Source organism: Amblyomma mixtum, chromosome 5, assembly GCF_055824585.1.
Source record: "Amblyomma mixtum isolate Tamu chromosome 5, ASM5582458v1, whole genome shotgun sequence".
Taxonomy (NCBI): domain Eukaryota; kingdom Metazoa; phylum Arthropoda; class Arachnida; order Ixodida; family Ixodidae; genus Amblyomma; species Amblyomma mixtum.
The window spans coordinates 48,447,497-48,470,192 of record NC_143016.1 but is presented as its reverse complement, the minus strand read 5'-3'; the positions used below and the strand labels follow the sequence as shown (position 1 = coordinate 48,470,192).

The 22,696-nt window shown below is 44.9% G+C and overlaps 1 protein-coding gene across 2 annotated transcripts in view; it reads left to right on the top strand.

Annotated features, from left to right (window-relative positions):
* LOC149342036 (elongation factor-like GTPase 1) overlaps positions 1-22,696 on the top strand; it is a 152,048-nt gene that overhangs the window by 4,410 nt on the left and 124,942 nt on the right. For both annotated transcript variants that reach the window (XM_089544345.1, XM_089544344.1), the window contains exons 5-16: positions 1,039-1,176; positions 1,290-1,385; positions 3,232-3,347; positions 3,761-3,884; positions 5,721-5,800; positions 6,088-6,224; positions 7,449-7,568; positions 11,293-11,392; positions 12,801-12,922; positions 14,546-14,697; positions 14,788-14,929; positions 17,213-17,492. In XM_089544345.1, the coding sequence (XP_089400471.1) occupies positions 1,039-1,176; positions 1,290-1,385; positions 3,232-3,347; positions 3,761-3,884; positions 5,721-5,800; positions 6,088-6,224; positions 7,449-7,568; positions 11,293-11,392; positions 12,801-12,922; positions 14,546-14,697; positions 14,788-14,929; positions 17,213-17,492 (1,607 nt within the window). The remainder of the gene's footprint in view (positions 1-1,038; positions 1,177-1,289; positions 1,386-3,231; positions 3,348-3,760; positions 3,885-5,720; positions 5,801-6,087; positions 6,225-7,448; positions 7,569-11,292; positions 11,393-12,800; positions 12,923-14,545; positions 14,698-14,787; positions 14,930-17,212; positions 17,493-22,696) is intronic.

Here is a 22,696-nt window from a genome sequence, read left to right as displayed (position 1 = left end):
ATATGGCAGCGCGGTTACTAAGTCACCATTTTGGTACCATTTAAAAAAAAAAGAAATGTGTCCATTAGGGGGTTAATGAGGTCAATGAAACATCAGTGCCAGTGCATAAAGGTATTTAAGCACAAAGCTGTTGCCTGAAATTTCGGAATGCTGTACTCATGTACAAGGGCTAAAAAATTCACAGGGCAGTTGTGAGTCAATAATAGGAATGTTCATTGTCAGCTAGCATAGGGAGGAAAGATGATTACGAGCAGCACTTACATTTAAAGGCACATGCATCTATTCGTTGCAGACGCGCTGATGCTAGCTCTTCGCGTGTTAGCCTCTCCATCCGACATGTCACCTTTCAGAGGTGAGGAAGTAGAGAGTCATCCTTCCACATGGAAAAAAGCAAAGAGGGAGAGAGGGTGCTGCCACTGCAGCCCCCGTTAAGTTGTGTCTCTTTCGCCTGGTCCTCCAGATCTTACTAGAACTTTCTGCAACTGCTTGCTACACTACCAGGGTCTCTGGGATGGGACAGTGCTATTTACAAAAATGCACACGCAGCTGTGCCTGCCTTCAGGAGCATTCGAGTTCATTCATTACCTTCTTTGGCAGACACACTGATGGCTGATCTATCGGGCTGTCTGTTGTGGACGCCAACAGCATCATGAATCTTAGCAAAGAGCTAGTAACAGCTGACGCTGTAAAAATATATTAAATTCAATTTTCGGTGGTGTGAAGTAGCTGAGTAGAAGGGTGGCATTTCATTTCAACTTGATTGAACACAGTGGTGCCAGACTGCTTGTGTAGGTGCGTTAGGTGGCATTTTGTAATTGCTTTCAGCATTGTAGGAGACATTGTTATTACAAATCGTGTGTGGGATTTTTTGCTGCCTAATAGTGTGGCTGGCACACTGCTGTTGATCCTAGCACCTGTCCTTTCTTCTTTTTTTGTTATTACATTAGTATTGCACATTTGCTGATGCCCTTTGTGAACATGGCAGAAGGAATCGGTAACATGATTGCTGATTGCATGAGTCGTGTTCTTTTTCCTCAGACGAAGGTTGCCCTCCACCTGGCTTGGTCGGAAAACCTGAAGCCGCTGCTGGTGCTGAACAAGATGGATCGCCTGATACTTGAGAAGAAAATGACACCGCTGGATGCATACATCCACCTCCAACAGATTCTTGAGCAGGCAAGATGCCCGTTTTCGCTGCCTTTGTACTACAGTATGAAATGTGTAATTGTGGCTGACAAGGTGGAAAATCAAGTGGTGGAATAACTTTCCTCTATATTTCTTGTTTTCAGGTGAATGCTGTTGTTGGTGAACTTTTTGCTGCAGACGTGCTAGAAAAAACTTCTAATGAAACGTCTACGGAGACTCCTTCAGAAAAGAGTGATGATGTGAGTTTTTGCTGTTCAAGCACTTTTTGTATGTGTGGCCTATATTAACCCTTTGAAGTGAGTTAGTAATGGAAGAAAATTGAAGTGAAAGATTATTGCTTCAAATAGTCTTGGTTTTGGCAACTCTTCCAGATTGTTTTGGATGAGTATGTGATGCAGGTGCTACAACTTAATGTTAATGTCAGAGGCATTCAGAAATTCTTAATTTTTAACAACTGTCAATTTCTGTCAATGGTGTGCTCGAAAATTCAATAATGGTAGAGAAAAAAGAACATAAACAAATTGATATATTCTGATTCTTATCGTGTCTTATTATTGATACCTTGGTCAAGCGTGACCTTTATTTCTAATACTTACCACTGTGAGCTGAAAAAGTGTTCAGAATTTTCTGGAATTCATTTTATTTGTACTGTTCAGAAGGAGGTATGATGTTTAAACAATTGCTATTTAAAAGACAGCAAGCGCCACAGTAATATTGCTTAAAATCAGCATTTTTTTTTTTTTGCCTTGCAAGCCTAAGGCATGCATGAGTTACCAAGTAAAGATGCTGGGCATGTAGAGCAAAATATAAACAACTGTGTTATACAAGTCTGTGTTCATTTGATAAATTTCTGGTAGGTTTAAAGGATTATGAAGGAATTGTTTTTAAATTGTGACGATGAAATAAGGTCTCATGACTGTTGTGCATGGCACTCATCTCTTTATGCATAGCTGTTTTTTAAGATATATGTTATTTGCTTGGTCGTTGGTATGTAAAAAAGAAAGCAGCTAAGGACTCCAATAGATATCAGAGCAAATGCTTGTTTTTCATGAACTGGGTTAATTAGTTAAGGATTTTTCAGGTCTGCATGAAGTAAACCCAGGTGTGCAAGTATCAGGATTTTGCAAGATAAAAGTGGGACTGGTGGGTCATGATTTTGCGGCGAAAAACAGTGCTTACACGGGACAGAGCGTCGTGTCCACACCCTCCTCGTTCTCGTGCAACCGCTGTTTTTTGCCACAAGAGCAGGAGTTATGCTACTTTTACATGGGCAGTTGCAGTTGCCATAAGGTCATAAGTGATTGACTTCGATCGCTTGGGCAGTAGTTACCTGCATCAACTGCTAAAGAGTTCTCAATGGTAGTAAAGCTTAAATCAATAGTTTCCCTTGAATGAGCCTCCAGACACGGTGATGCAGAATGGTCCTACATCAGCTGCTAACTTGGTGTCATTTCCTGCTGAAATTCATTTTCTAATACTGCTAAAAATTACCATCTGTCAAAACAGGTATTATAAAAATGCAAGTAGGTGTTGTAGCATGGAAAGATATTGTGATGAAACAAAAAAACCAGATGACATGCCTTTATTCGATTTTGTGGCTTTTTCTGTCATTCAATTTTATTGTATTGAAAGTGTAAAACTTGCAAGCAATTGCAACTTGCTAAAATGAAACATGAAATTAGTACTTAGAGGCCCTGGGACACCTTCTGAAATACATCAACCCGTGCAGTCACTGCATTGTGTTGTCATGAGCACCCGAGCCAAATGCCAAAGAATGCACTTCTGCGTGCAGCAGATCCGCAATCACACGTGAAAGTTGGCGAGCCCTTTCCGGTAGCATTTTGAAACTCGCTTTCCTCTGTGTTGCATGTCTGCGTATGTCGGTTACGAGGTGGCTATTTGTTAGATCCGCTCAGGCGTCCCGCAGCTACCATGGCTGCAGCCAGACAGTTGCATCGCTCCAGTGGGTTAGGTTACTATAGTTGCAGTGGCGCCATACGGTTTTGTAGTACAAGCCTATGCCATGTGCACTGAAGCTGCAGTGCTTTCGCAGTAATGTCTCAACTTTCTTTTTTCTTTCCTTAGGCCTTGGTGTTCGACTGGAATAGTGGTCTTGATGACGCTGATGACTCCACACTTTACTTTGCCCCAGAGCTGGGAAATGTGGTGTTTGCAAGTGCTTGTGATGGTTGGGGGTTTAGGTAAGTGTTATCTCAAATTATTTTGACTGCATTTTATCTTGCAGTTGGCTTTCTGCACACTAACTGATGATCATTGTTTTTGTTTTGTTTTTTTGCTCTGAGCTCTTTTTTCCCGGGCTGTTTGTTACGCCTGATGTTTCATGAGGCTTTAAAAGGTGTACATTCTATCATTTTATAGTAAACATTGCTGCATGTAACAAAAGTGTACCAGAGCATGTGTTTTACTGAAAATGAATCTTAGTTGCAACTTTGTGCCCGCTTATTGGCGCGCACTTTATAGTTTGTTGCATTCACCGTATCACCTCTCTGTACAGCATAGTTAAAGTTTTACCTTGTTGGATTTACCTAGATGTATCTAATGGGATGGGTGCAAAATGAACTATGGTGGCATTTGCTTCCTTCTGCTGCCTCAGCACATCCCAGTTTGCCCACCTGTACGCCGAGAAGCTAGGGATGAAGAAACAAGTTCTTGAGAAAACTCTGTGGGGTGACTTTTATCTCAACACTAAGGCAAAGCGAATCCTCAAAGGGGCTCAGGTGAGATGGTGTCCCGGTAAGCTTTTGGTTGCTGGAAACTTCTTCATGCTGCGTGCAGTCCTCCAACAGGCTTATAAAAGGCTAAAGTTCTGATCAGAGTTGGTCACACTTCTTCACTGTGTTGCTTGACATGATTGGCTTAAGACATTAGTAGATTAGGAAAGATGATTAAAACTTATTTCGTCTAATGAACTGCAAGCTACACTGCATTTCCAGCATTGTTCCACTCCCGTCGTGGTGGGCGTAACAATGATGTTTGTGCCATGTTTGTGCCTTTAGTCTCGTCTTATCAATGTCTTTTTTATTTTCTAACCTAGATCAGCTGTTAGGTTGGGATGATGGCTTCTGTTTTTGTAGAGCTAAAAGCTGTTACAGGAAGCTCATCTGCAGTGGCCTTCAGCAAGCAGTCCCCAAGCACAGCTATAACAAAGCCCGACGGCTCCTCACTCAACCATGGCTGCTTTGTCTTCTTTGCAGCTCAGAGCAGAGTCCGTGTGGGGCACTCATATAATGATCAGCATAGGAACACCCTATGTGCGTACCAGCATGGTAGACACCCGAGATATGTGTACTATACATCACTGTGCTCTAGACACTCCGTGCACAGTAGTGACATGCAGCTCCTTCGCCATGCCAGACATGGTACTGTAAAATCAGCTGCAGAGAGCGACAGAAATTCTGAGTGCTCATGAGTGTGATAAGAAGTGTCAGCAGCAGCACAATCCAGCTATACGTGCAGTAGACCGCAAAGCCACCAGGCTTCGCGGTGAAACAAGACATTGTCACCGAATCAATGCAGCATATATTTGGAAATATCGCATGCGTAAAAGGAAAGCATCCAGACTACTAGTTGTCCCCTTGACCACACCCAGACGGTAGACAGAGCCGCCCACAGCTAAATGCATGCTAACAGATGAACAGCAGGCTCGCAAAGTTGAACAGCCACGAGAATGCTGCCGACGAGAACAGCTTTTTGCTGAATTGTTCGTGTTAAGCAGTAGCTTAGCTGTTGTAGTTTTTTTTTTTTTTTTTTGCAGCTTTTCTCTATCAAAGATATTGCAAGTGGGGAATTTAATTCCAGAGTGGCAGAGATGCCCTTAGGCAAGCTATGTTAATTTGAACACTTCAGTGGTCTACATTATTCATATTAGAAAAAGTGTTTCGACAGATCCATAATGGAAGTGTTGAATCTGGTGACAGTTTAAATTACACTTATTTTACTTTTATAAGGCCGCTTACAGATTAGACTCAGTGAGTTCTCGTGGTGTCGTAGGACTACTTCTGTAAGAAAACTTTGTCAGTTGTCTTCGTTAGTAACCAGCCCTCTTCATGGAGACTCCTTGTAAACTTTTCTTACTAACCATCATTTTTACATGCACTGGCAGCAGTCATGAGACTTTTATGCTGCATGCTGGCCTTGCATGTTCTTCGGAGTGGAATCAAGGCTAATCAAAAGCACTCTTGCAAAGTGTTCACTTCATGGTAGAAAGTAAATCACCATGTATTTGCATTGCCTAAAGCAGGAGAGGCCATGTTGGCTGGTTCAAGAGAATTTGGGTGTTTGAGCACAGATCACCAGTTGCGAAAGACTTTGAGGCTTTTGTCTTGCTTCTTTGGTAAAGCAGCACACAGTGATAAAGTGTGATTTGTATGCCTGTGCTACGAGTGTGCCTCCATGCCACCTTGCTTTTCAGCTGTGAACATTCATGCTTTCCTTTCCAAGAAATGTGCTGATTGGGTGTTGGGCAGCTTGAAATATTTTGTGCACATTTTAACACTTGCTTTGCACCTTGCTCATTAATTAAGAATTACATTGCATTTCCTTTTCTCTTTTAGGCAAAGTGCAAAAAGCCGCTGTTTGCCCAACTGATCCTCGAAAACCTTTGGGAGGTGTACGATGCCATCTGCTGTAGGCGGTATGTTTATAGCTTCTTTTTGTACACATCTAATTGCCTTTTTTTTCCCAGAGTCGCCATCTGTTTTTCACTGTCTGTGCTTCAAAAGTTTGAACTGCCAAACTACAGGAAAGAAAAAATTGTATTTTTTCTCTGCTTTACATTTCTTTGCTCTGAAGGCAAGGCTGACTACCGTGTTGTAAAAAATGCGTGCGATTACTGTTTGCTCTGCACGATTGGTATGTAGGTAAATAGACCATAATTTTTACCTTCTCTTGATGCCCTCACATGCTTTTCTTTTCCCACAGAGACAAAGTGGCAATGGAGAAAATAGTCAAATCCCTGGGCGTGACTTTGACAGCACGAGATGCTCGGCACAGTGACTCTCGCGTGCAGCTTCAAGCTGTGTGCTCACAGTGGCTACCATTGGCCGACGCTTTCTTGGGTAATGGCACGAAATGTACTTGATGCAGGGCTTTTGACCAAAATTTTTTTATAAGTTTTTATAAGTGGACATCCAGAAATGAACTGGAGGGATGGGCAGAAATTATGACGCTACATAACAAACATTCTCCATTGTAATTAAAAATTCTAAATGTAACCATTAGTTTTTTGTATGTGGAGTTTGCTTGTCCAGTTTCCAAGCATTGAGTTCAGTCTCCTCCTCCGCTGCTGTGTGTGTGGGTAGCCTTCAGTGTGACGCCAGTCATGCACTTGGTGGCTCAGCAGTGCAGCTAAAGCAAGGAGTCAGAGCTTCGTGAGAGTAAACTCGCATGACACTAAGCATTGAAGGTATATCATGCACTGGAAGTGTGATCGGTTGTATATGAAAAGACATAATTCCCTCCTCTCCTTGTTTCTTGAGGCCGCTGTCACATGGAAAAAAAATGTAGTAATTCTTCTTAGCTTTAATTTGAATCCTATATGTTAATTAACATGCAGCTGTATAAATTTAACACTATGATATACCTTTCTTACTTAGTATGCACATTATACAGATGTACTGGAATATTGCATGGTCTTTGTATTGCCACAAAGCTTGTGTCAGTCAGTTTCCTCTCTTTATTACTGCCAGCGCTTAACCTTATCATTCTTCAGCTTTGGCTCGTGGGCTAAATTAGTATTAATTCATGTTCTCATAATGTGTCTGGTTTGTTCATAAATAATCATTACTAAGCACACATTATTATACTATACACCGAACCAAGGGCGTCCGCAGAACTTTTTCCAGGGGGGTGCACCCGATGTCTGGGGATGAGGGAGGCGGTAGGTTTGTAGTTGTTTTCTGGTAGGGCATAAATAATATCCGTAATTCCAAGGGGGGGCAAACGCCCCCCCTTGCCCCCCCTTCCGGACGCCCATGCACCGAACTGTTCTCAGCTATGCATATTTGTTATCTATAAAGTTCTGCTTCATGCTTAAATAGAGCATGGGCAAGAGCCACGAATGTCCTGATTATGATCTGTGCCACGTGTTCAGCTACTGCTCCTACTGAGTCGCTCTATTTTTGTCCTGGGCACTAGTTAATCCGAATAAACAGTTAGTTGGCTTTTGAGTTTCAGTTAGCTTGGCTGCTTACATGTCATCAGTGCAGTGGGACTCTTAATTATTACGATACCGATTTGGTTTGCCACTGTCCTCTTTTTTTTCCCTGATGCCGTTCCTTCAGAGATGACAATGCTGATCCCAAGTCCTGCTGAGCTCCCTGAAGCCAGAGTTGAATCCCTGATGTGTCCTCCATCTCAGTCCTTTGAATCTCTACCAGAAGAGACACGCCTGCTGAAAAAGGGTGTGTACTTGCACGTGTTAACACTTCAGATCAAATTTGTCACGCTGATAATAGACAGAAAGCATGCATTGAACATAAGGCACAGTGCTTCCACTCCTACGTCATTCTGCATCGAACTAATTGTCATTGCACCAATGTGCACCAAAGCGAATGTTTTCTCTTTTAGAAACATTTGCTGCCCTTTGAATTGTACAAAACGGTCGCTTTAATTTCAATTAGGACAGCTCCATGTGCGGAGCACTCACGTCTCCATTGGTTAACTCAGTGATCGACAAGCCTCGTCACCATTCCTGGCACAGCTTGCAGTAAAGCACATCACTGTCTGCATAATGTCCTGCGTGGGCCATCAAAGAGCACTGAAGAACTTGCAGCTGAAAGTGCAGTGCTTTCAAGCACACTGACTTCCTAGCTAAGCAAATTTGTGTACTCCGGTAAAAGTTGGATGGTAAATTTTTGGACAGCCAGAAGTATTCAAGTTACATCGCGATGAGCAACAGCGCTGAATCTGTGTGATTTTAGCCCATGTAGGGTCTCAGAGGCTGTAACCAAAGTCAACGAATTATCTGGTCAGCAGTGCAACTGGCTGCTCAATTATTCAGTGAAATTAACCTTGTATTATTCAGAAGCGCAAAAGTTTTCTGTTGGAGTACTGGGATTTTGAATGGGCTGTGATCTCGAGTGAACTGATATTGAATTTTTGAGATTTTACGGGGTATGGCTGCCTGTGGGCGTTATATCAGAACTGAGCAACTAGCGCATCCTTTTCACAAGCAGCATTCCCTGCAATTCCTGCCAATTCAAAGTGCTCCATGTGGCAACCGCAGTGTTGATGTTTACAGTAGGACCTCCTGATAGGTTTTCATGGGACTGCAAAAAAAAATTGCGAGCTAGGAGAGAAATTTCGTAGCGGAGCACAATGAAAAGTGAATAGCAGGAATGAACAGAGCAAAGGTTTACTTGAATCCCAGCGTGCTAAAGAAATCAATCATTATTGTCAGCTGCTTTTTTCTTTTTTTACTTCCTGCTAGTGTAGCATGGTTCTATAGAATTTGCAAGGCTTTGTTGCTCACACTATCGTTGCTCCTTATCTGCACTCGCAAATGTTCTACATGCACAGAAGGTCCTGCGATGTCTGCCGGAACAGTTGTCATTTTAGGTTACTATTTAGTCTACTAGTGGAGTTGCTGAATGCTTTTGCAATGGGGTCATAAGTTTTGTTTTTCCTTTTCCTTAAGGCTTGGAATTTATCCGACCACGTTTCGTGCTTTGCTGGTGGTATGGCATCCACAGAAATGTTAAGAAGTTAGCTTTTAAACGAAGCTGTGCCAGAGCAGGAAATTAAATTGCGGAACTCTTGGCTGGAAGATAGACTTACGAGGTCTGTTAGAAAAGTATCCGACTTTATTTTTTTTTTGCGAACACCCGATGGATATGAGACAAGCGCGCTTGCATCAGGCGCCCTTGAACCTTCATGCGCATGCATGAATTTTTTCCCGCCTGCCGATAGCGTCAGTCGCTGGGAAGCAGCGTTTGAGTGAGGCAGTGTGCAGTGCTCTCGTCGGTTTTTTATTGCAAGGAAAATGGCGGAGTGAAAGGAGCAGCGCTACTGCAACAAATTTTGCCATAAACTTGGCGACAGCCGAGTGGAAACCATTCGAAATATTCAGACGGCTTTCGGTGAAGATGCTATGAGCAGCACACAGTTTAAGCAGTGTTACAATTGTTTTAAAGATGGCCGCACATCGGTGGAGAACGAGCCACGCTCCAATCGGCCATCAACATGCCAAAATGAGCAGGTCATTGCCGAACTGAACGCTATGGTGATGCGGGACTGTCGCGTGACTATCCGAGAAATTGAGGAAGAGGTGGACATGAGCAATTTCTCCGCACATTCCATTATCACCGAAGATTTGGCCATGGAGAGAGTTGCGGCGAAATTCGTGCCGAAGCTGCTCACGGTGGAGCAAAAGCAGTGTCGTGTTGAAGTCTCACAGGACATGCTGGATTCCGCAAACAGTGACCCCGACTTCATCAACATCATAATCACTAGTGACGAGTCTTGGGTGTAGGTACGACCCGGAAACCAGATCCCAGTCGTCAGAGTGGAAGCATTCCACGTCACCAAGACTTAAGAAGGCCCGCCAATTGCGCAGCAATGTGAAAGTGATGCTGACTGCTTTCTTTGACACCCTCTGTGTGGCAGACCACGAGTACGCACTCTACAGGGTCAAACAATGACCAAAGAGTACTACAGGGATGTCCTCCGTTGCCTACGTGATGCTGTGCGGCGCAAGAACCCGGAGCTGAGGTCAACAGGAAATTGGCGCACCCATCGCGCCAATGCTCCTGCACATTCCTTGCACTCGAATCAGATTTTTTGGTGAAAAACCAGACTCCTGTAGTTCAACAGACTCCTTACTGTCCTGATATGGCCCCTGCGATTTCTGGCTGGTTCCCAAAATCAAAAGACCATTGAAAAGAGCGCGATTTCAGACAAGGAAGAACATTATGGCTGCAACGACAGCTGAGCTAAACTCCATTCCGAAAAGGGCCTTTTCGGAATACTTCCCACAATGGCAGCACCGCTGGGAGAAGTGTGTGGAGTCCCAAGTAGACTACTTTAAAGATGACTAGGTTTGCAACGCTCCAGTTATGCAAGTTTTTTTTCAACGGCCAAAGGTCGGATACTTTTCTAACAGACCTCGTATTACCATTTTACTCCTGCTGGAACAAGAGCTTAAAGGGACCCTGAAATGATTCTGATGGTTCTAGTGTAGCGCAACAGATCTGTAGAAGGGGTCTTTGTGAGAATTCAAGTCAAATTTAAAAGCTTCGCATGGATCCTATAACTTGCAAATAATTTTTTTAATTGCTGCTCACATTAGCTCACAACTTATTGGGACGAGATCTCATCATGCATTCTTAGCTGCCCCCCTACTCCAATGACGTCATTGGACAAATTGGGCTAGCCTTCTCATTGGGCGAGCCCAGGTGGCATGGGCAGGATGGGGCTAGATGGGGAACGGAGGGGTGCAGTTCTGACCTCTTTAATTTTTCTTGGCTCGTTGGCATGAATTGAAGGGGGTGAGGAGGGGGCATCCATTTTTAATCGCAGGGTTAAAGAGGGTTCAGCTTAAGTTAAGGACAGCGCAATGAGCAATGGAAAGAAAAATGTTAGGTGTAACGTTAAGAGATCAAAAGTGGCAGAGTGGGTGAGGAAACAAACGCGGGTTAATGACATCCTAGTCGAAATCAAGAGGAAGAAATGGGCTTGGGCAGGGCATGTAATGCGAAGGCAAGATAACCGCTGGGCCTTAAGGGTAACGGAGTGGATTCCAAGAGAAGGCGAACGTAGCAGGGGGCGGCAGAAAATTAGGTGGGCAGATGAAATTAAGAAGTTTGCGGGGATGCGGTGGCTGCAACTGGCAAAGGATAGGGTTAATTGGAGAGACATGGGAGAGGCCTTTGCCCTGCAGTGAGCGTAGTCAGGCTGATGATGACGATGATCTCCGGTGTTAATCAAGATACCTTCAAAACTTTTGCAGTACAGTGACGAGTGATAAAACACCAATCGCTGCTACACTTTTCCTAACCTCAAAAACTATCATTTCATGGTCCCTTTAAGAAATATATGTTCGCAGTTAAAGATCCCATGAGCCAAAGCACTTTTTTTTCTTTTGGGGTTCTCACCGTTAGTAGTGACCATCATCTTTGTTTAAAACAGCTTTTCTAGATTGCTCATCACATGATGAAGCTCCGGTGATCGTCTGCATCTCCAAAATGGTAGCAGTGGAAACAAAACTGCTTCCGGAAAACAGGACAAGGTGTGTCTAATTGAATTTGCTAATTTCTTATCGTTCATGCATGGTTGTGTTGGTGTAATCTGTTTATTGGTATATTGACACCAGAGCATGTCCTGACTGTACTTGAGAAAGTATTCAGAGTATGAGCATACCTGTGCACACCTTGAAATCGGGGATAGTTAGTCGTTATTCTAACGTGTAGGTTCTGTTCAAGGATGGCAAGAACATTGCAGTGGTAACCTCACTTTTACATCAGAACAAATACAGTGTGTGTGAAACTTTATTTATAATAAATTAATGCATTAGAAACATATATGTACTAACACATATAGTTTTGTGGGAAAATATTAGTCTTGAGTCATAGAGTAAACTTTCTTTACGACAAACTTGAAAGACCCAGAGGATTTGTTCGTCTTGTCAGAAGTTCATTTAAACAGAATACCCCTAAATAAGACATGCAAGCAGGCTCAGTGTGTCCATGCCTATTTTGCGTGAAAACAATGAATCAAATAGCCTTTCAGCGAGAAGATAATTGTAATTGCAGATAGAACGTTTATTGCACTCTGCATGAAGTGAGCTGAAGAGTAAGGGCATAACGCAAGGCCACATTATCCTGTTGAAAATGGCATTGGTCTAGTTTTTTCTTTTAGCCGTCTCTTTTTTTTCTCACTACATCCCACAGCAACTGTTGTTTATTTGACTTTCTGTAAAGCCCAGCTCTTAAATGTTTGTTCGTGGGTTGAGCCATGTCGCCGTCATCACTGTAACCGAGCCAAACCATAAATAATAAAAAATAGACATCGCCGCAGTTGAAATTCAAACCCGTGGTGCCATGAATAGATCAGCTTCGCTGGCCACTGTACGAAAGCACTAGGCTGTCACCACAGCCAATCGCGCCTCATGTTAAACTGTAATACACTCTCACGCTGTGTACTGCATGTCATCGTCTTCTTCTACTAATACTGCCATCGAACTAAAATACATATTCTCGCGTGCTGCACATTGCACATCTTCATCTTCATCAACTAATATTACTATCGAATTAATATGGTCGCTAGATATGCCGACGACCCAGCAAAGCGAAACAATAAGCCTATAGAGCCTGAGACAGTGACAGAGCTGCGCTCAAATTTTGCATTAGGGAGAATCGTAAATGTCTTTTGAATTTTTTTTAATATTCACATTCCATCCTGTTCTGAACGTTTTGAAAGTGCCCCCCTCCCCTTATCTAATGCTGCTAGCCGTCCTGGTTAGTTCACTTGGTAGAGCAACTGCTCTGGTGAAGCAGCGGTCCTGGGTTCGAACCCCAGACCAGGACAAATTTTTTTTTAACTGCAAAGTTTCTGTGGAAGCTCTATAGCTTTCCTTTGTAGCTGTAAAGTTGCGCTTGGGTGCATGCCAATGAGTAATTACTCCCTTATTCTTGCAGGCTGCTGAGTCTCGAAGAGATCGCCTTGCGACGGGAGCAGGCTCGGCAGCGTCATGCTGAGCGGATGGCCTTGGCAGCAGCTGGCCAAGATTCTCTGGACGCTCAGAAGAATGGTCATGCTGGTAGGCATTGCAGCTTCATATCCATTCGATGAGCTTTTTTCTCATTGTCACCATCACCCACCCTTCTCTTTTGTCCCCATATCCCTTCGCCTTGTGCTTGCAGCTGATTAGGTCTTTCCTTAATGGAGCTAATCAAGCTTGCCTTCTAAAGCTTCATTCCCATTCACTTCTAAAGCTGGCGATTTGCTAGCCAGTGGCAATGGGGCTAAAGTCTTTGAAGCTGGCAAACCGTTGGTCGCTGGAAAAATGTCTACTTTAAATATGCAAAAAGAGACAGCAGCTTTAAATATGCAAAAAAAAAAAACAGTGCTGCTGAAAAACTTTTCTTGTTCGGTTACTACCTTATATGCCAGATGGTACTAACTTCTCAAATATTTTGGTGTAGAAGAATCCTTTTTTTGGAGCTTTGTTTCAACGAAAGCTGCCACAGTGGCTCAGTGGTCATGGCGTTTGGCTGCTGATCCAAAAGACGCGGAGTCGATTCTGGCCGCGGCAGTCGCATTTTGGTGGAGGTGAAATGCCTCTGTACCGTGTGAGTCAGTCAGTGCACATTAAAGTACCCCAGGTTGTCAAAATTTCTGGAGCCCTTCACCACGCAGTCCCTCATAGCCCGAGTCACTTTAGGATGTTAAGCCTGCATAAACCAAATCTTTTCAATGTTAACGTGATGTCAGGGGGACACAGGAATCTCAGTGCTGTCAACAGACCATGATGCTACAAACGTGAAAGACATGGCAAAGAAAAGGAAAAAAAGGCTAACCAAATCTAAAACCCTTTGTTATGTATGCATGCTGTATGTTGGACGAAATTGCATGGCAATCTGCACATAGTCTTGAAGCAATCTTTTCAGCGTCCACAAATACCTTTTTCTGGCCCTAATAGATGTTCAATTGTGCTAGCTAAAATGTGTGCACAGCTGCAGTTAACGTTATTTACCTCAACATAGCAGTTCAACAAAACTTCGTGCTGGGCTAGTAGCGCTCCATGTGTGTCGTTTCCTTTCTTTGTGTTCGTCTTTTGCGCTGAACCAAATAGCGGTTCAGTAGTTTGTTTGAGCTGCTTTACAACATTTTGACAAATCACTTGTATGTACTTTCAGAACAGTGGCACACATATCTGCATATGTCTTCATTTTTATGCTCACTATGGTCTGGTACAAAATTAGTGAATTTGCATCAGTTTCTATATCGAAGGATATTGGCCCGCTGATGTGAAAGGGGAATGTTTTAAATTTATTAAAAGACCTTGGTATTCAAAATTTAGGCAGGGACAGTTCTGTAAATAGAATGAATTAAACAAAATAATATGTGCTTCTTATTCTTACTATATGTGCTTGTTATTGTTATTATTTGCTTAATGTTTTCTTGTTATTACTTTAAATGGATGTTGACACATCACTTTAAAAGGCCATGATTTGATGTTATTTTTTGGCTTATACATAGTTCGACAATATTATTTGCTTCAAGCTCTTCAGTAGTCTCTCGGTCCAACATTTTCTCTTGCATCTTTTTTACTGTGGAAATAAAAGAAGAAATGAGTGCTGCTGGGTCCTAGCAATGCCTGTTGTTTGCATTTTCTTTTTCCTCTTTATGGTATATGGATGCCCACTGTTGTCCTTCACAGCACCGGTTGTCGAAGAGTGCACTCCTGAGGAGAAAGATGACGACGACTCTACGTTTATAGCCTTTGGACGGGTCTTCAGTGGCACACTAAAGCGTGGCCAGCAAGTGTATGTCCTTGGGCCCAAGCATGACCCGGCCAAATTTCTTGAGAAGGTCAGTTAGTTTTGGTGCATGCAGCTGGCCTGACTCTGTTCTTTCTTCTGCTGATAGTTGGTACAGTTTTTTCACCCTTGTGCCTTGCAGGCTGTGACCATTAATCCTGCTCTTAGGCTGAAGGACTTGGGTCCAGAAGAGCACATCACCGTGGCAACTGTAGAGAAGCTTTACCTGCTTATGGGAAAGGAACTGGAGTTGATGGATTGTGTTCCTGCTGGGAATATTCTTGGTACGGCATTGTATCTGTCTCTCTTCTCGCAGTGTGTGTCATTTGGTTCATTTCATGGTTGCATCCTGATTTCATTCCTTTCAGCTCAAAAGAAAAGTAAGTTTAGGCATCCTGCTGCAAAGTTACACAGCCACTGTGGCATTCAGGTTGATAGTAGTGGTGAAAAATAGGGCGCCGCCGCGGTGGCTCAGTGGTTATGGTGCTCGGCTGCTGACCCGAAAGACGCGGGTTCGATCCCGGCCGCGACGGCTAGAATTTCTTTGGAGGAGAAATTCTAGAGGCCCGTGTACTGTGCGATGTCAGTGCACGTTAAAGAACTCCAGGTGGTCGAAACTTCCAGAGCCCTTCACTACGACGTCTCTCATAGCCTCAGTCGCTTTGGGACATTAAACACCATAAACCACACCAAAAATAGGGCACTAAGAAAGAAATAGTACAATATGTAATTGCCAAATATATTGCTACGAACCTAGCGAATGGCAACGATGCAGACGAAGTTGTGTGTGCTCGGCGCGTGCGCGGTGACCGAATCCATCATGGCGGCCTGTGCTTAGTTTTCCTTGTGTGCTTAATGCTTGTGCCTTGTGTTATGCAGTTCTACATGCTTTGAATGCCTTCTGTCCCGGAACAATATGAATATAATTGAATCATAACCCTAGTGCTACACCAACCTGTGCATATACGAACTTAGCCACAGACAAGTTGCTGCAGAAGCTGGCAATATTTTCTGTGGCAGTAGAGTAGGTGTTACAGGCAGGCATAAGGTATGAGAGTGCATCTATCCTACTTGATTGCCAACACCTGTCCATGAAATGGTCTCATGTTCGAAGCCATGTGAAGTCGTTTAATTTAAGTGAAGCTGTCATTTCTTTTTACATGCTTCCTTGCATTAGTTTTAGAGGAAGAAAGTGATCAAAATTTAGATTGCATTTTCTTTGTACGCACACACGATCACCACTGTAGTCTGCAACAGGGAATCTGCCGGTGGGAAGTTATCAGCTTACAAACGGTTTCATCTTGAATATAGATTTCCTTTCTAACATTTTTATAGCTACTGCAGTTAGCAACATCATGTCATATTCTAAGTGTGCAATGCTTGCAAACAGTGAAGGTTTGCACAGTTTTTGTTCCACAGTCAGTCTTCCCATGGTTGCTACCTTGCACGCCTTCAATTTGTGCAACTGCCGCCGCGGTGGCTCAGTGGTTATGGTGCTCGGCTGCTGACCCAAAAGACGTGGGTTCGATCCCGGCCGCGACGGCTAGAATTTCTTTGGAGGAGAAATTCTAGAGGCCCGTGTACTGTGCGATGTCAGTGCACGTTAAAGAACCCCAGGTGGTCGAAGTTTCCGGAGCCCTTCACTACGGCGTCTCTCATAGCCTGAGTCGCTTTGCGACGTTAAACCCCATAAACTGAACTGAACTCAATTTGTGCAACCTGAGATTCTTTCAGATTGATGGAGCTTCACATCAACAGAACTAAAATGCATGCAGTGTTTTGTAGAAGCTTACAAACATGTGCTTGTTGTGAATTGGGGAACAATGGGTATTGCACAATATGGCGTCAGTATCCTCTGACTACATGATCAGCACATCACCAATGCCAGTACCTTTGCAAATGAGCTGTTAAATTTTTTGTTACGTCCAGTTGTGCCCTGGACTTGCTGCGCTTAAACCAAAGTCATTTTACAAAAAAATACTCTGCAAAAAAAAAAAAAAGAATTGAGTTTTTTTTTAATTTTGCATGATGTTCCATGATTAGCAATCATATTTTTAATGTACTGGGTGAGAAGAAATTACAGCTTAAATTTTTCTTGTCTCTATGCCCTTAAATTGGCCTACACCTCGATAGTGCAGTCATGTTTTTCTAATTTCCAGCATAGGGCAAGCATGTGGGGACATGAGTTTTTGGCACTTTTCTACTTAAAAAGGGGGCAACATTACCTCTGCTATGAAGACAATGCATGTCCCCCACTGTTTGTACGCCTCTTTCATGGCACAGGCAACCTGTGCTGCTGGTAACTTACTAATAGCAGCACCAAAAACTGATACCTTACTGATGCAGAGCATTCACTGCAGCGCTTGCTACGATAGCATTCTTTTCTTGCTTTCATCGTTTGAGTATCTCAAGCAAATCCTCACTGGATCAGTGATCTTGAGACATTAGGAGAGATCATTGGAAACCTGGTGCAGAGTGGTTGTTGGAAAATACTGAGGCTTCAGGTTGTTATAGTTTATTGTTTCATTCACCTTTCTTTTTTTCTCCTCAACATTGCGTGAATGCAGGCATAGGAGGTTTGGAAGAGCACGTGGTGCGCACAGCGACACTGTCCAGCTCAGTGGCATGTGCCCCCTTTGCGGACATGCGGGGTCCCGTGACGCCCATTCTGCGGGTGGCCATAGAGCCACGGCGCCTGGCTGATATGGGTGCCCTGGTGCGTGGCCTGAAGCTGCTGCACCAAGCCGACCCCTGCGTCCAGGTGCTGCTCCAGGAGACGGGGGAGCACGTGCTGCTTACTGCGGGAGAAGTCCACCTGGAGCGATGCCTCAATGACCTCACCGAGAGGTTGGTATTGCTGCCACCGAGCTTCCTTTATGCGAAGCATACTAGCCGCACAACCGAGCCCTTCCTTGCTGCGTCGCGCGCGGCCGCGTAGCTACCACTTGACCTACATCGGCGCACCACGTGATATGACGTCACAACAGCTGTGAAAGCTGGGGCTCAACTCGTGCGCTCGCTTGCGGACGCGCAGCCTCCACCGGCGGCCTAACTCCCGCTCCTTCCGCTAGGGGCGCTGACGTCACAACAGCTGTGAAAGCTGGGGCTCAACTCGTGCGCTCGCTTGCGGACGCGTAGCCTCCGCCGGCGGTATGCTTCGCATCCTAGGCTTAACCAAGGGCGTCCGCAGAATTTTTTGCAGGGGGGGCCCCATTGGTTCTGGCGCCGGAGGGGGGGGGGGGGGTGGGGGGTATGTTCGTAGCAAAAAGGCACTATTTGCGGAGAAAATTTATTTATTTATATATAAATAAAATAAATAAGTAAAATACACACATGAAAGAAAAAATACAAACAGCAAATTAAAGCGAGGCTAGGAGAGATACATTGGAGTTTATCAACGAAGAAACAATTAAAATTAATAAAAATGCAAAAAGGTACTATCACTTCGTGGAGAAGAGTGCTCAGTCTTGCTGCATACGGGTTCTCATCACATCCATAAAGTTCTTTGAGGCCGTCATTGCCTCCTGGTGCCATTGGGATTTTACATGATCCCTGCACGCCTCGTGCATTTTTCTGTAGTTACTGAAAGCGCGCACGATAAAACTACCTTGAGTACCCCGGTGAACACGCGGAGGAAAAATGACGCAAAAACGACAAAAGGCGCCTTTCGCTGTCGCTGAGTACGCAAGCCAGGGGGCGTAATCTCCCAGCCATTGATGTCGAAAAGGCCTCTTTCCAGGTGTTACATCCGTCTTAAAATCATATGTGACATTTGGCGACCATGGCTTAGTAAGAAGACGTAACTTCAAAAAGTCCGGTATGCCAGTGAGTTTAGCCTTGCCTAGAAACTCTCCTAAGTCATATTCTTGAGGCAAGTTATTTGTTTTCTTGATGTTGTCTCCGGACTTCAATCCCAAGCAAGGAGAAAGGGAATCGTCTCGGCTTACTGCGTGACCGGAGCTTGCTGGTGGAGTTACTTCCATGGAGACGACGACGTCGGCTACTGTCCGGTGATGAAAGGTTGCATCGCTCTGGTCAAATCCGGACTTAAATCCCAAGAAAGGAGAAATGGAATCATCTCGGCCTGCTGCATCACCTGAACTCACTGTTGACAGAGTCCCTTCCATGGAGTCGACGACATCAGCTACTGTGCGGTGATAAAAGCTTGCATCACTCTGTTCAAATGCTACACCGTTGTCACATGTCACACCAGAATCTGGAGGGGCGCATTTGGATAATGCTTCGTCAGACAACCGCTGACGCTTGAAGAAGCGTCGAATGTCCATCATTCGGGACCGCGCGAGACAAAGCTGGCTATGGAGTTCCTCGGGGTTGGTAGTATTAAAAATATATACACATTGATTGGAAAAACGGTTGAATGCGTACGTTGAAAACAAAAAATGACTATATATACAACGAAAACTTATTTACAAGATAAATGCACGCTCGCAGCTTCATACACCTCGCTCCATCTTGCTCGCGCAACCGCACAGTCGAGTATTTGCACACACACTACTCGCCGCTCGTCGTTTTCTCGTCCGCTGTCTTGGTTGTTCTCAGCTTCGTTGACAACCGGCCACTAAAAACACCGAAGCACAAACACAGAGGCGCGCACACGCAAGGAACGCCGCGCGACTTCCGAGGGGAAGGGACACTCGCCACTCCGGTCGGAAAATTTGTTTTGTGTGTTTTTATGGGGTTCAGAGCCCCAAAACGACTCAGGCTATGAGGGACGGATTAGTACAGAGTTCCGGATAATGTCGACCACCTGGGTCTCTTTACCATGCACTGACATCGCACAGTACATGGGCGCTGTTGGGATTTGAGGCCCAGCCAGAGGTGACAGGCGAGCCAGGCAGGCGCCATCGGGCTGCCTTGACCAAAGGCGCTGGTTTCCGGAGAAGACGCAAGGAACGCTGGTGTGGGGGCGCCTCTGGAGACTGCGTCGCCGTGAACAAAAGCAGCTAATCCCCTTTGCCGAAGATTCTGAAAGCGGTGCTTGTACCGAACTGCGCTCTCCCATGGATCGGAGGAGACAGCGAGCGGCGGCGGCGCCAACTCATCGCCCGCTTGCCCTTGAGCAGCCCGACAAAGCGGGGATGGACACGGCTGATTTGTCCCTCCCTCCTGAAGAATTCATCGGTGGCCGGGGTGTGCACTGTCTGCCTCCGTGTCGCTATCTCTCTAGAGATCAAAGAAACAGGCACACATCTCAAGACAGCTCGAAACACATGCTCGCCGGTGCCGCTGTATGTCTGCAACGACGCGTCCCCGGACGCGGCACTTCGCAGATGTGACCCAAAGCGTGGAAGCGGAGCCGCTTTTACTCTTTTGGCTGAGCGCACCGCCGCCCCTGACGTGCGGCCATCACTCACGGTTCGAGTGAGTGATTTTCCAGGGGGGTGCAGCCGCCCCCCCTTGCCCCCCCCTCCGGACGCCCATGGGCTTAACCATAAGCTAAGCCAGGCCATTTTTTGTTCACCAGCACAGGTGCACACAAATGAGCAGTTAGTGGCAGATTTCAAGTTAATCAGTCAGTGGATTTATATTTCAGGTTGGTTAGTTTGAGATTTAAAACAGGCTTTAATTTCAGCCTTCGGGTGAACCTGCCGTCCCAACTCCATGACAGTATCTTTTGAAGCATGCGTGTTGTTGTTGTTGGAAGTGAAAGAAAGGTGAAAAGGAAATTGCACGGGCCTGCCTACTGGCTCAATCTGAGCCACAACCACTGCCACGTGCAGATACAGTTGAACCCCTCAATAACGAAAGCCCTCAAGAACGAAATTCTCGCGGCAACGAAAAATTCTGGCGCCCCCGGCGAACTCCCATAAGGTTCATTGCATTTGTCCCCTCTCAACAGCGAAAGGTTTTTAAAAAGCAGTCCCGCATTAAGAAAAGTTTGAGGTAGTGATCTGCAACATTTTTTCAGCACATCAGCCAGTCGGGAACATAGAATGGGCAAAATTGCAGCAGCACACTCATCTGACAAGTCGGGCCCGTTCATTTCACCTGCCAACAAGCACCGGCGCAGCCATTTTTGTTTACTTTTGGTTGGTTCGGTAATGATGATGATAGCAAAGCAATTTTTTGTTTTTTTTGCCCGCTGAAAGCGGCTTTTTGCTATCCCGTCTGTTGGTGACTACGCACGCATGTGATGTTTCACGTGAAGACACCGCTGGCCAACCAGGGAAGAGCAAGGAACCCTTTTTTTTTTCTTTTCGCTAATGCGCCGACCACACTATCTCGCCGTCCGCCTTGTGCAAACCAAATTCGCCCGCGACTTGCTTGTGTACAGTGTACAGTGCTTGTGGCAGAAAGAAGACAGACATTGCGTAGGAGTTCAGTATCCCGTGCAGCTCACTTTCTACGATTCTGAAATCAAAGAATGGCATCATGACGGTACTCCAGAACGGCGCGCACGCTCAGAACAAGACTTTGGCAGCGCCGGTCTACAAAGACGTGGACAAAGCCGTATTTCAGTGGTTCCTGAAGAAGAGAGTGAACAAGGTGCCTTTGTCTGGAAGCCTTCTGCAGCAAAAGGCGATGGACTTCGCGTGCATTGTGGGGCACGACAACTTTAAGGCGAGCGCCGGATGGCTAAGTCGATTTAAAGCGCGGCACTGCATCGTCGCCAAAGTGTTGTCGGGGGAGTGTGCTAGCGTCGACGCTGAAGCAGCATCGTACTTGATGCAGGAAAGTTACGAAGGCATAATAGACGAGTACGAGCACTCCGAAATTTATAATGCGGACGAAACTGGCTTCTACAAAATGTTGCCTTCAAAAACGCTAGACCTGAAAGGAAAAAAATGCCATGGCGGCAAGCTGAGCAAAAAGCGGGTCACCATTCTTTTATGCTCAAACATGGATGGATCTGACAAGCGTCCCCTCCTCGTGATCGGCCGGAGCAAGACGCCACGGTGTTTTAAAGGTAACCGAAAGCTTCCGGTCCAGTACACTGCAAAACAAAAAGCGTGGATGACGCGCGCAATATTCTCAAGCTGGCTGGAAGCCTTTGATACGGACATGCGAAAGCAGGGCAGATCCGACAACTGCAGTGCGCACCACATTGAAGACTTGAAGAAATAAGCGACTTTTTTCATTCAATTTTGGTTCTGGAAGGTAATGAGTGTGCTTATTTGTCCATTTTCGCGACAGCGAAATTCTCACGACAACGAAAAGGTTTTCCTTCCCCGGCGGTTTCGTTATTGCGGGGTTCGACTGTAGAGGAGAGTTGAAAGATGTGAGAGCAAAGAGTGAAAGAATAGACCCGCATCAATACCTCCCCCACCTCTGAAGCATGCGTGTTAGTTTAGCATGCTCTTTATCCAGAACAGCAGCTTGGGCTTGTTGGTTGTTCATCTTCAAGTAACAGCGCAAAACATAGACGGGACACATATAACGAGAACACACGACGAGCACTGACTTTCAACCTAAAAGTCAGGTTTAAAGTCAGCGCTCGTTGTGTGTTCTTGTTCTATGTGTCCTGTCTGTGTTTTGCACTGTTACTTGAAGGTGCTGTTTATGTCGGTAACTCCTATAACCTCCCTTGATTTTTGATTTTCTCAACTTCTAATACTTTTTCACTAACCATTCCCTGTTCCCAGCTGGGCTGTAAATGTCACTTTGTTCCCCCCCCCCCCCCCCCCCCCTCTTTATTTTTATGGCTTCTGCATTCTCAAGGGCTCTAAGAGCACAGAACTCTATATATTTGTGCAGAACTCTTCGGCTATTTTAACTATCTTATTCATGTTGCTAATGATGTTGCCCTCTTTGTTTCTTAAGGCATACCTATGTCTGATTTTTCGCCTATGCTCAGTTCCCTCTTCACCACTTTTTGGCTACTTCGGTTCTTTAGAGTATGCTCGATTCTCTCCATATTAAACTTCCTTAGGTTATTTGCACTTATTGATTAGCTTTAATAGCTCTAACAGTTTTCTTCTGTCTATAGGATTAGAAAAAATCGTTTTCTGAGGAAAGGAAAAGGCACAGTAATTCTCATATCTCAGTGGATGCTTGAAGGGAAGCGAGGAAGGTGGGAGTGAAAGAAGAAA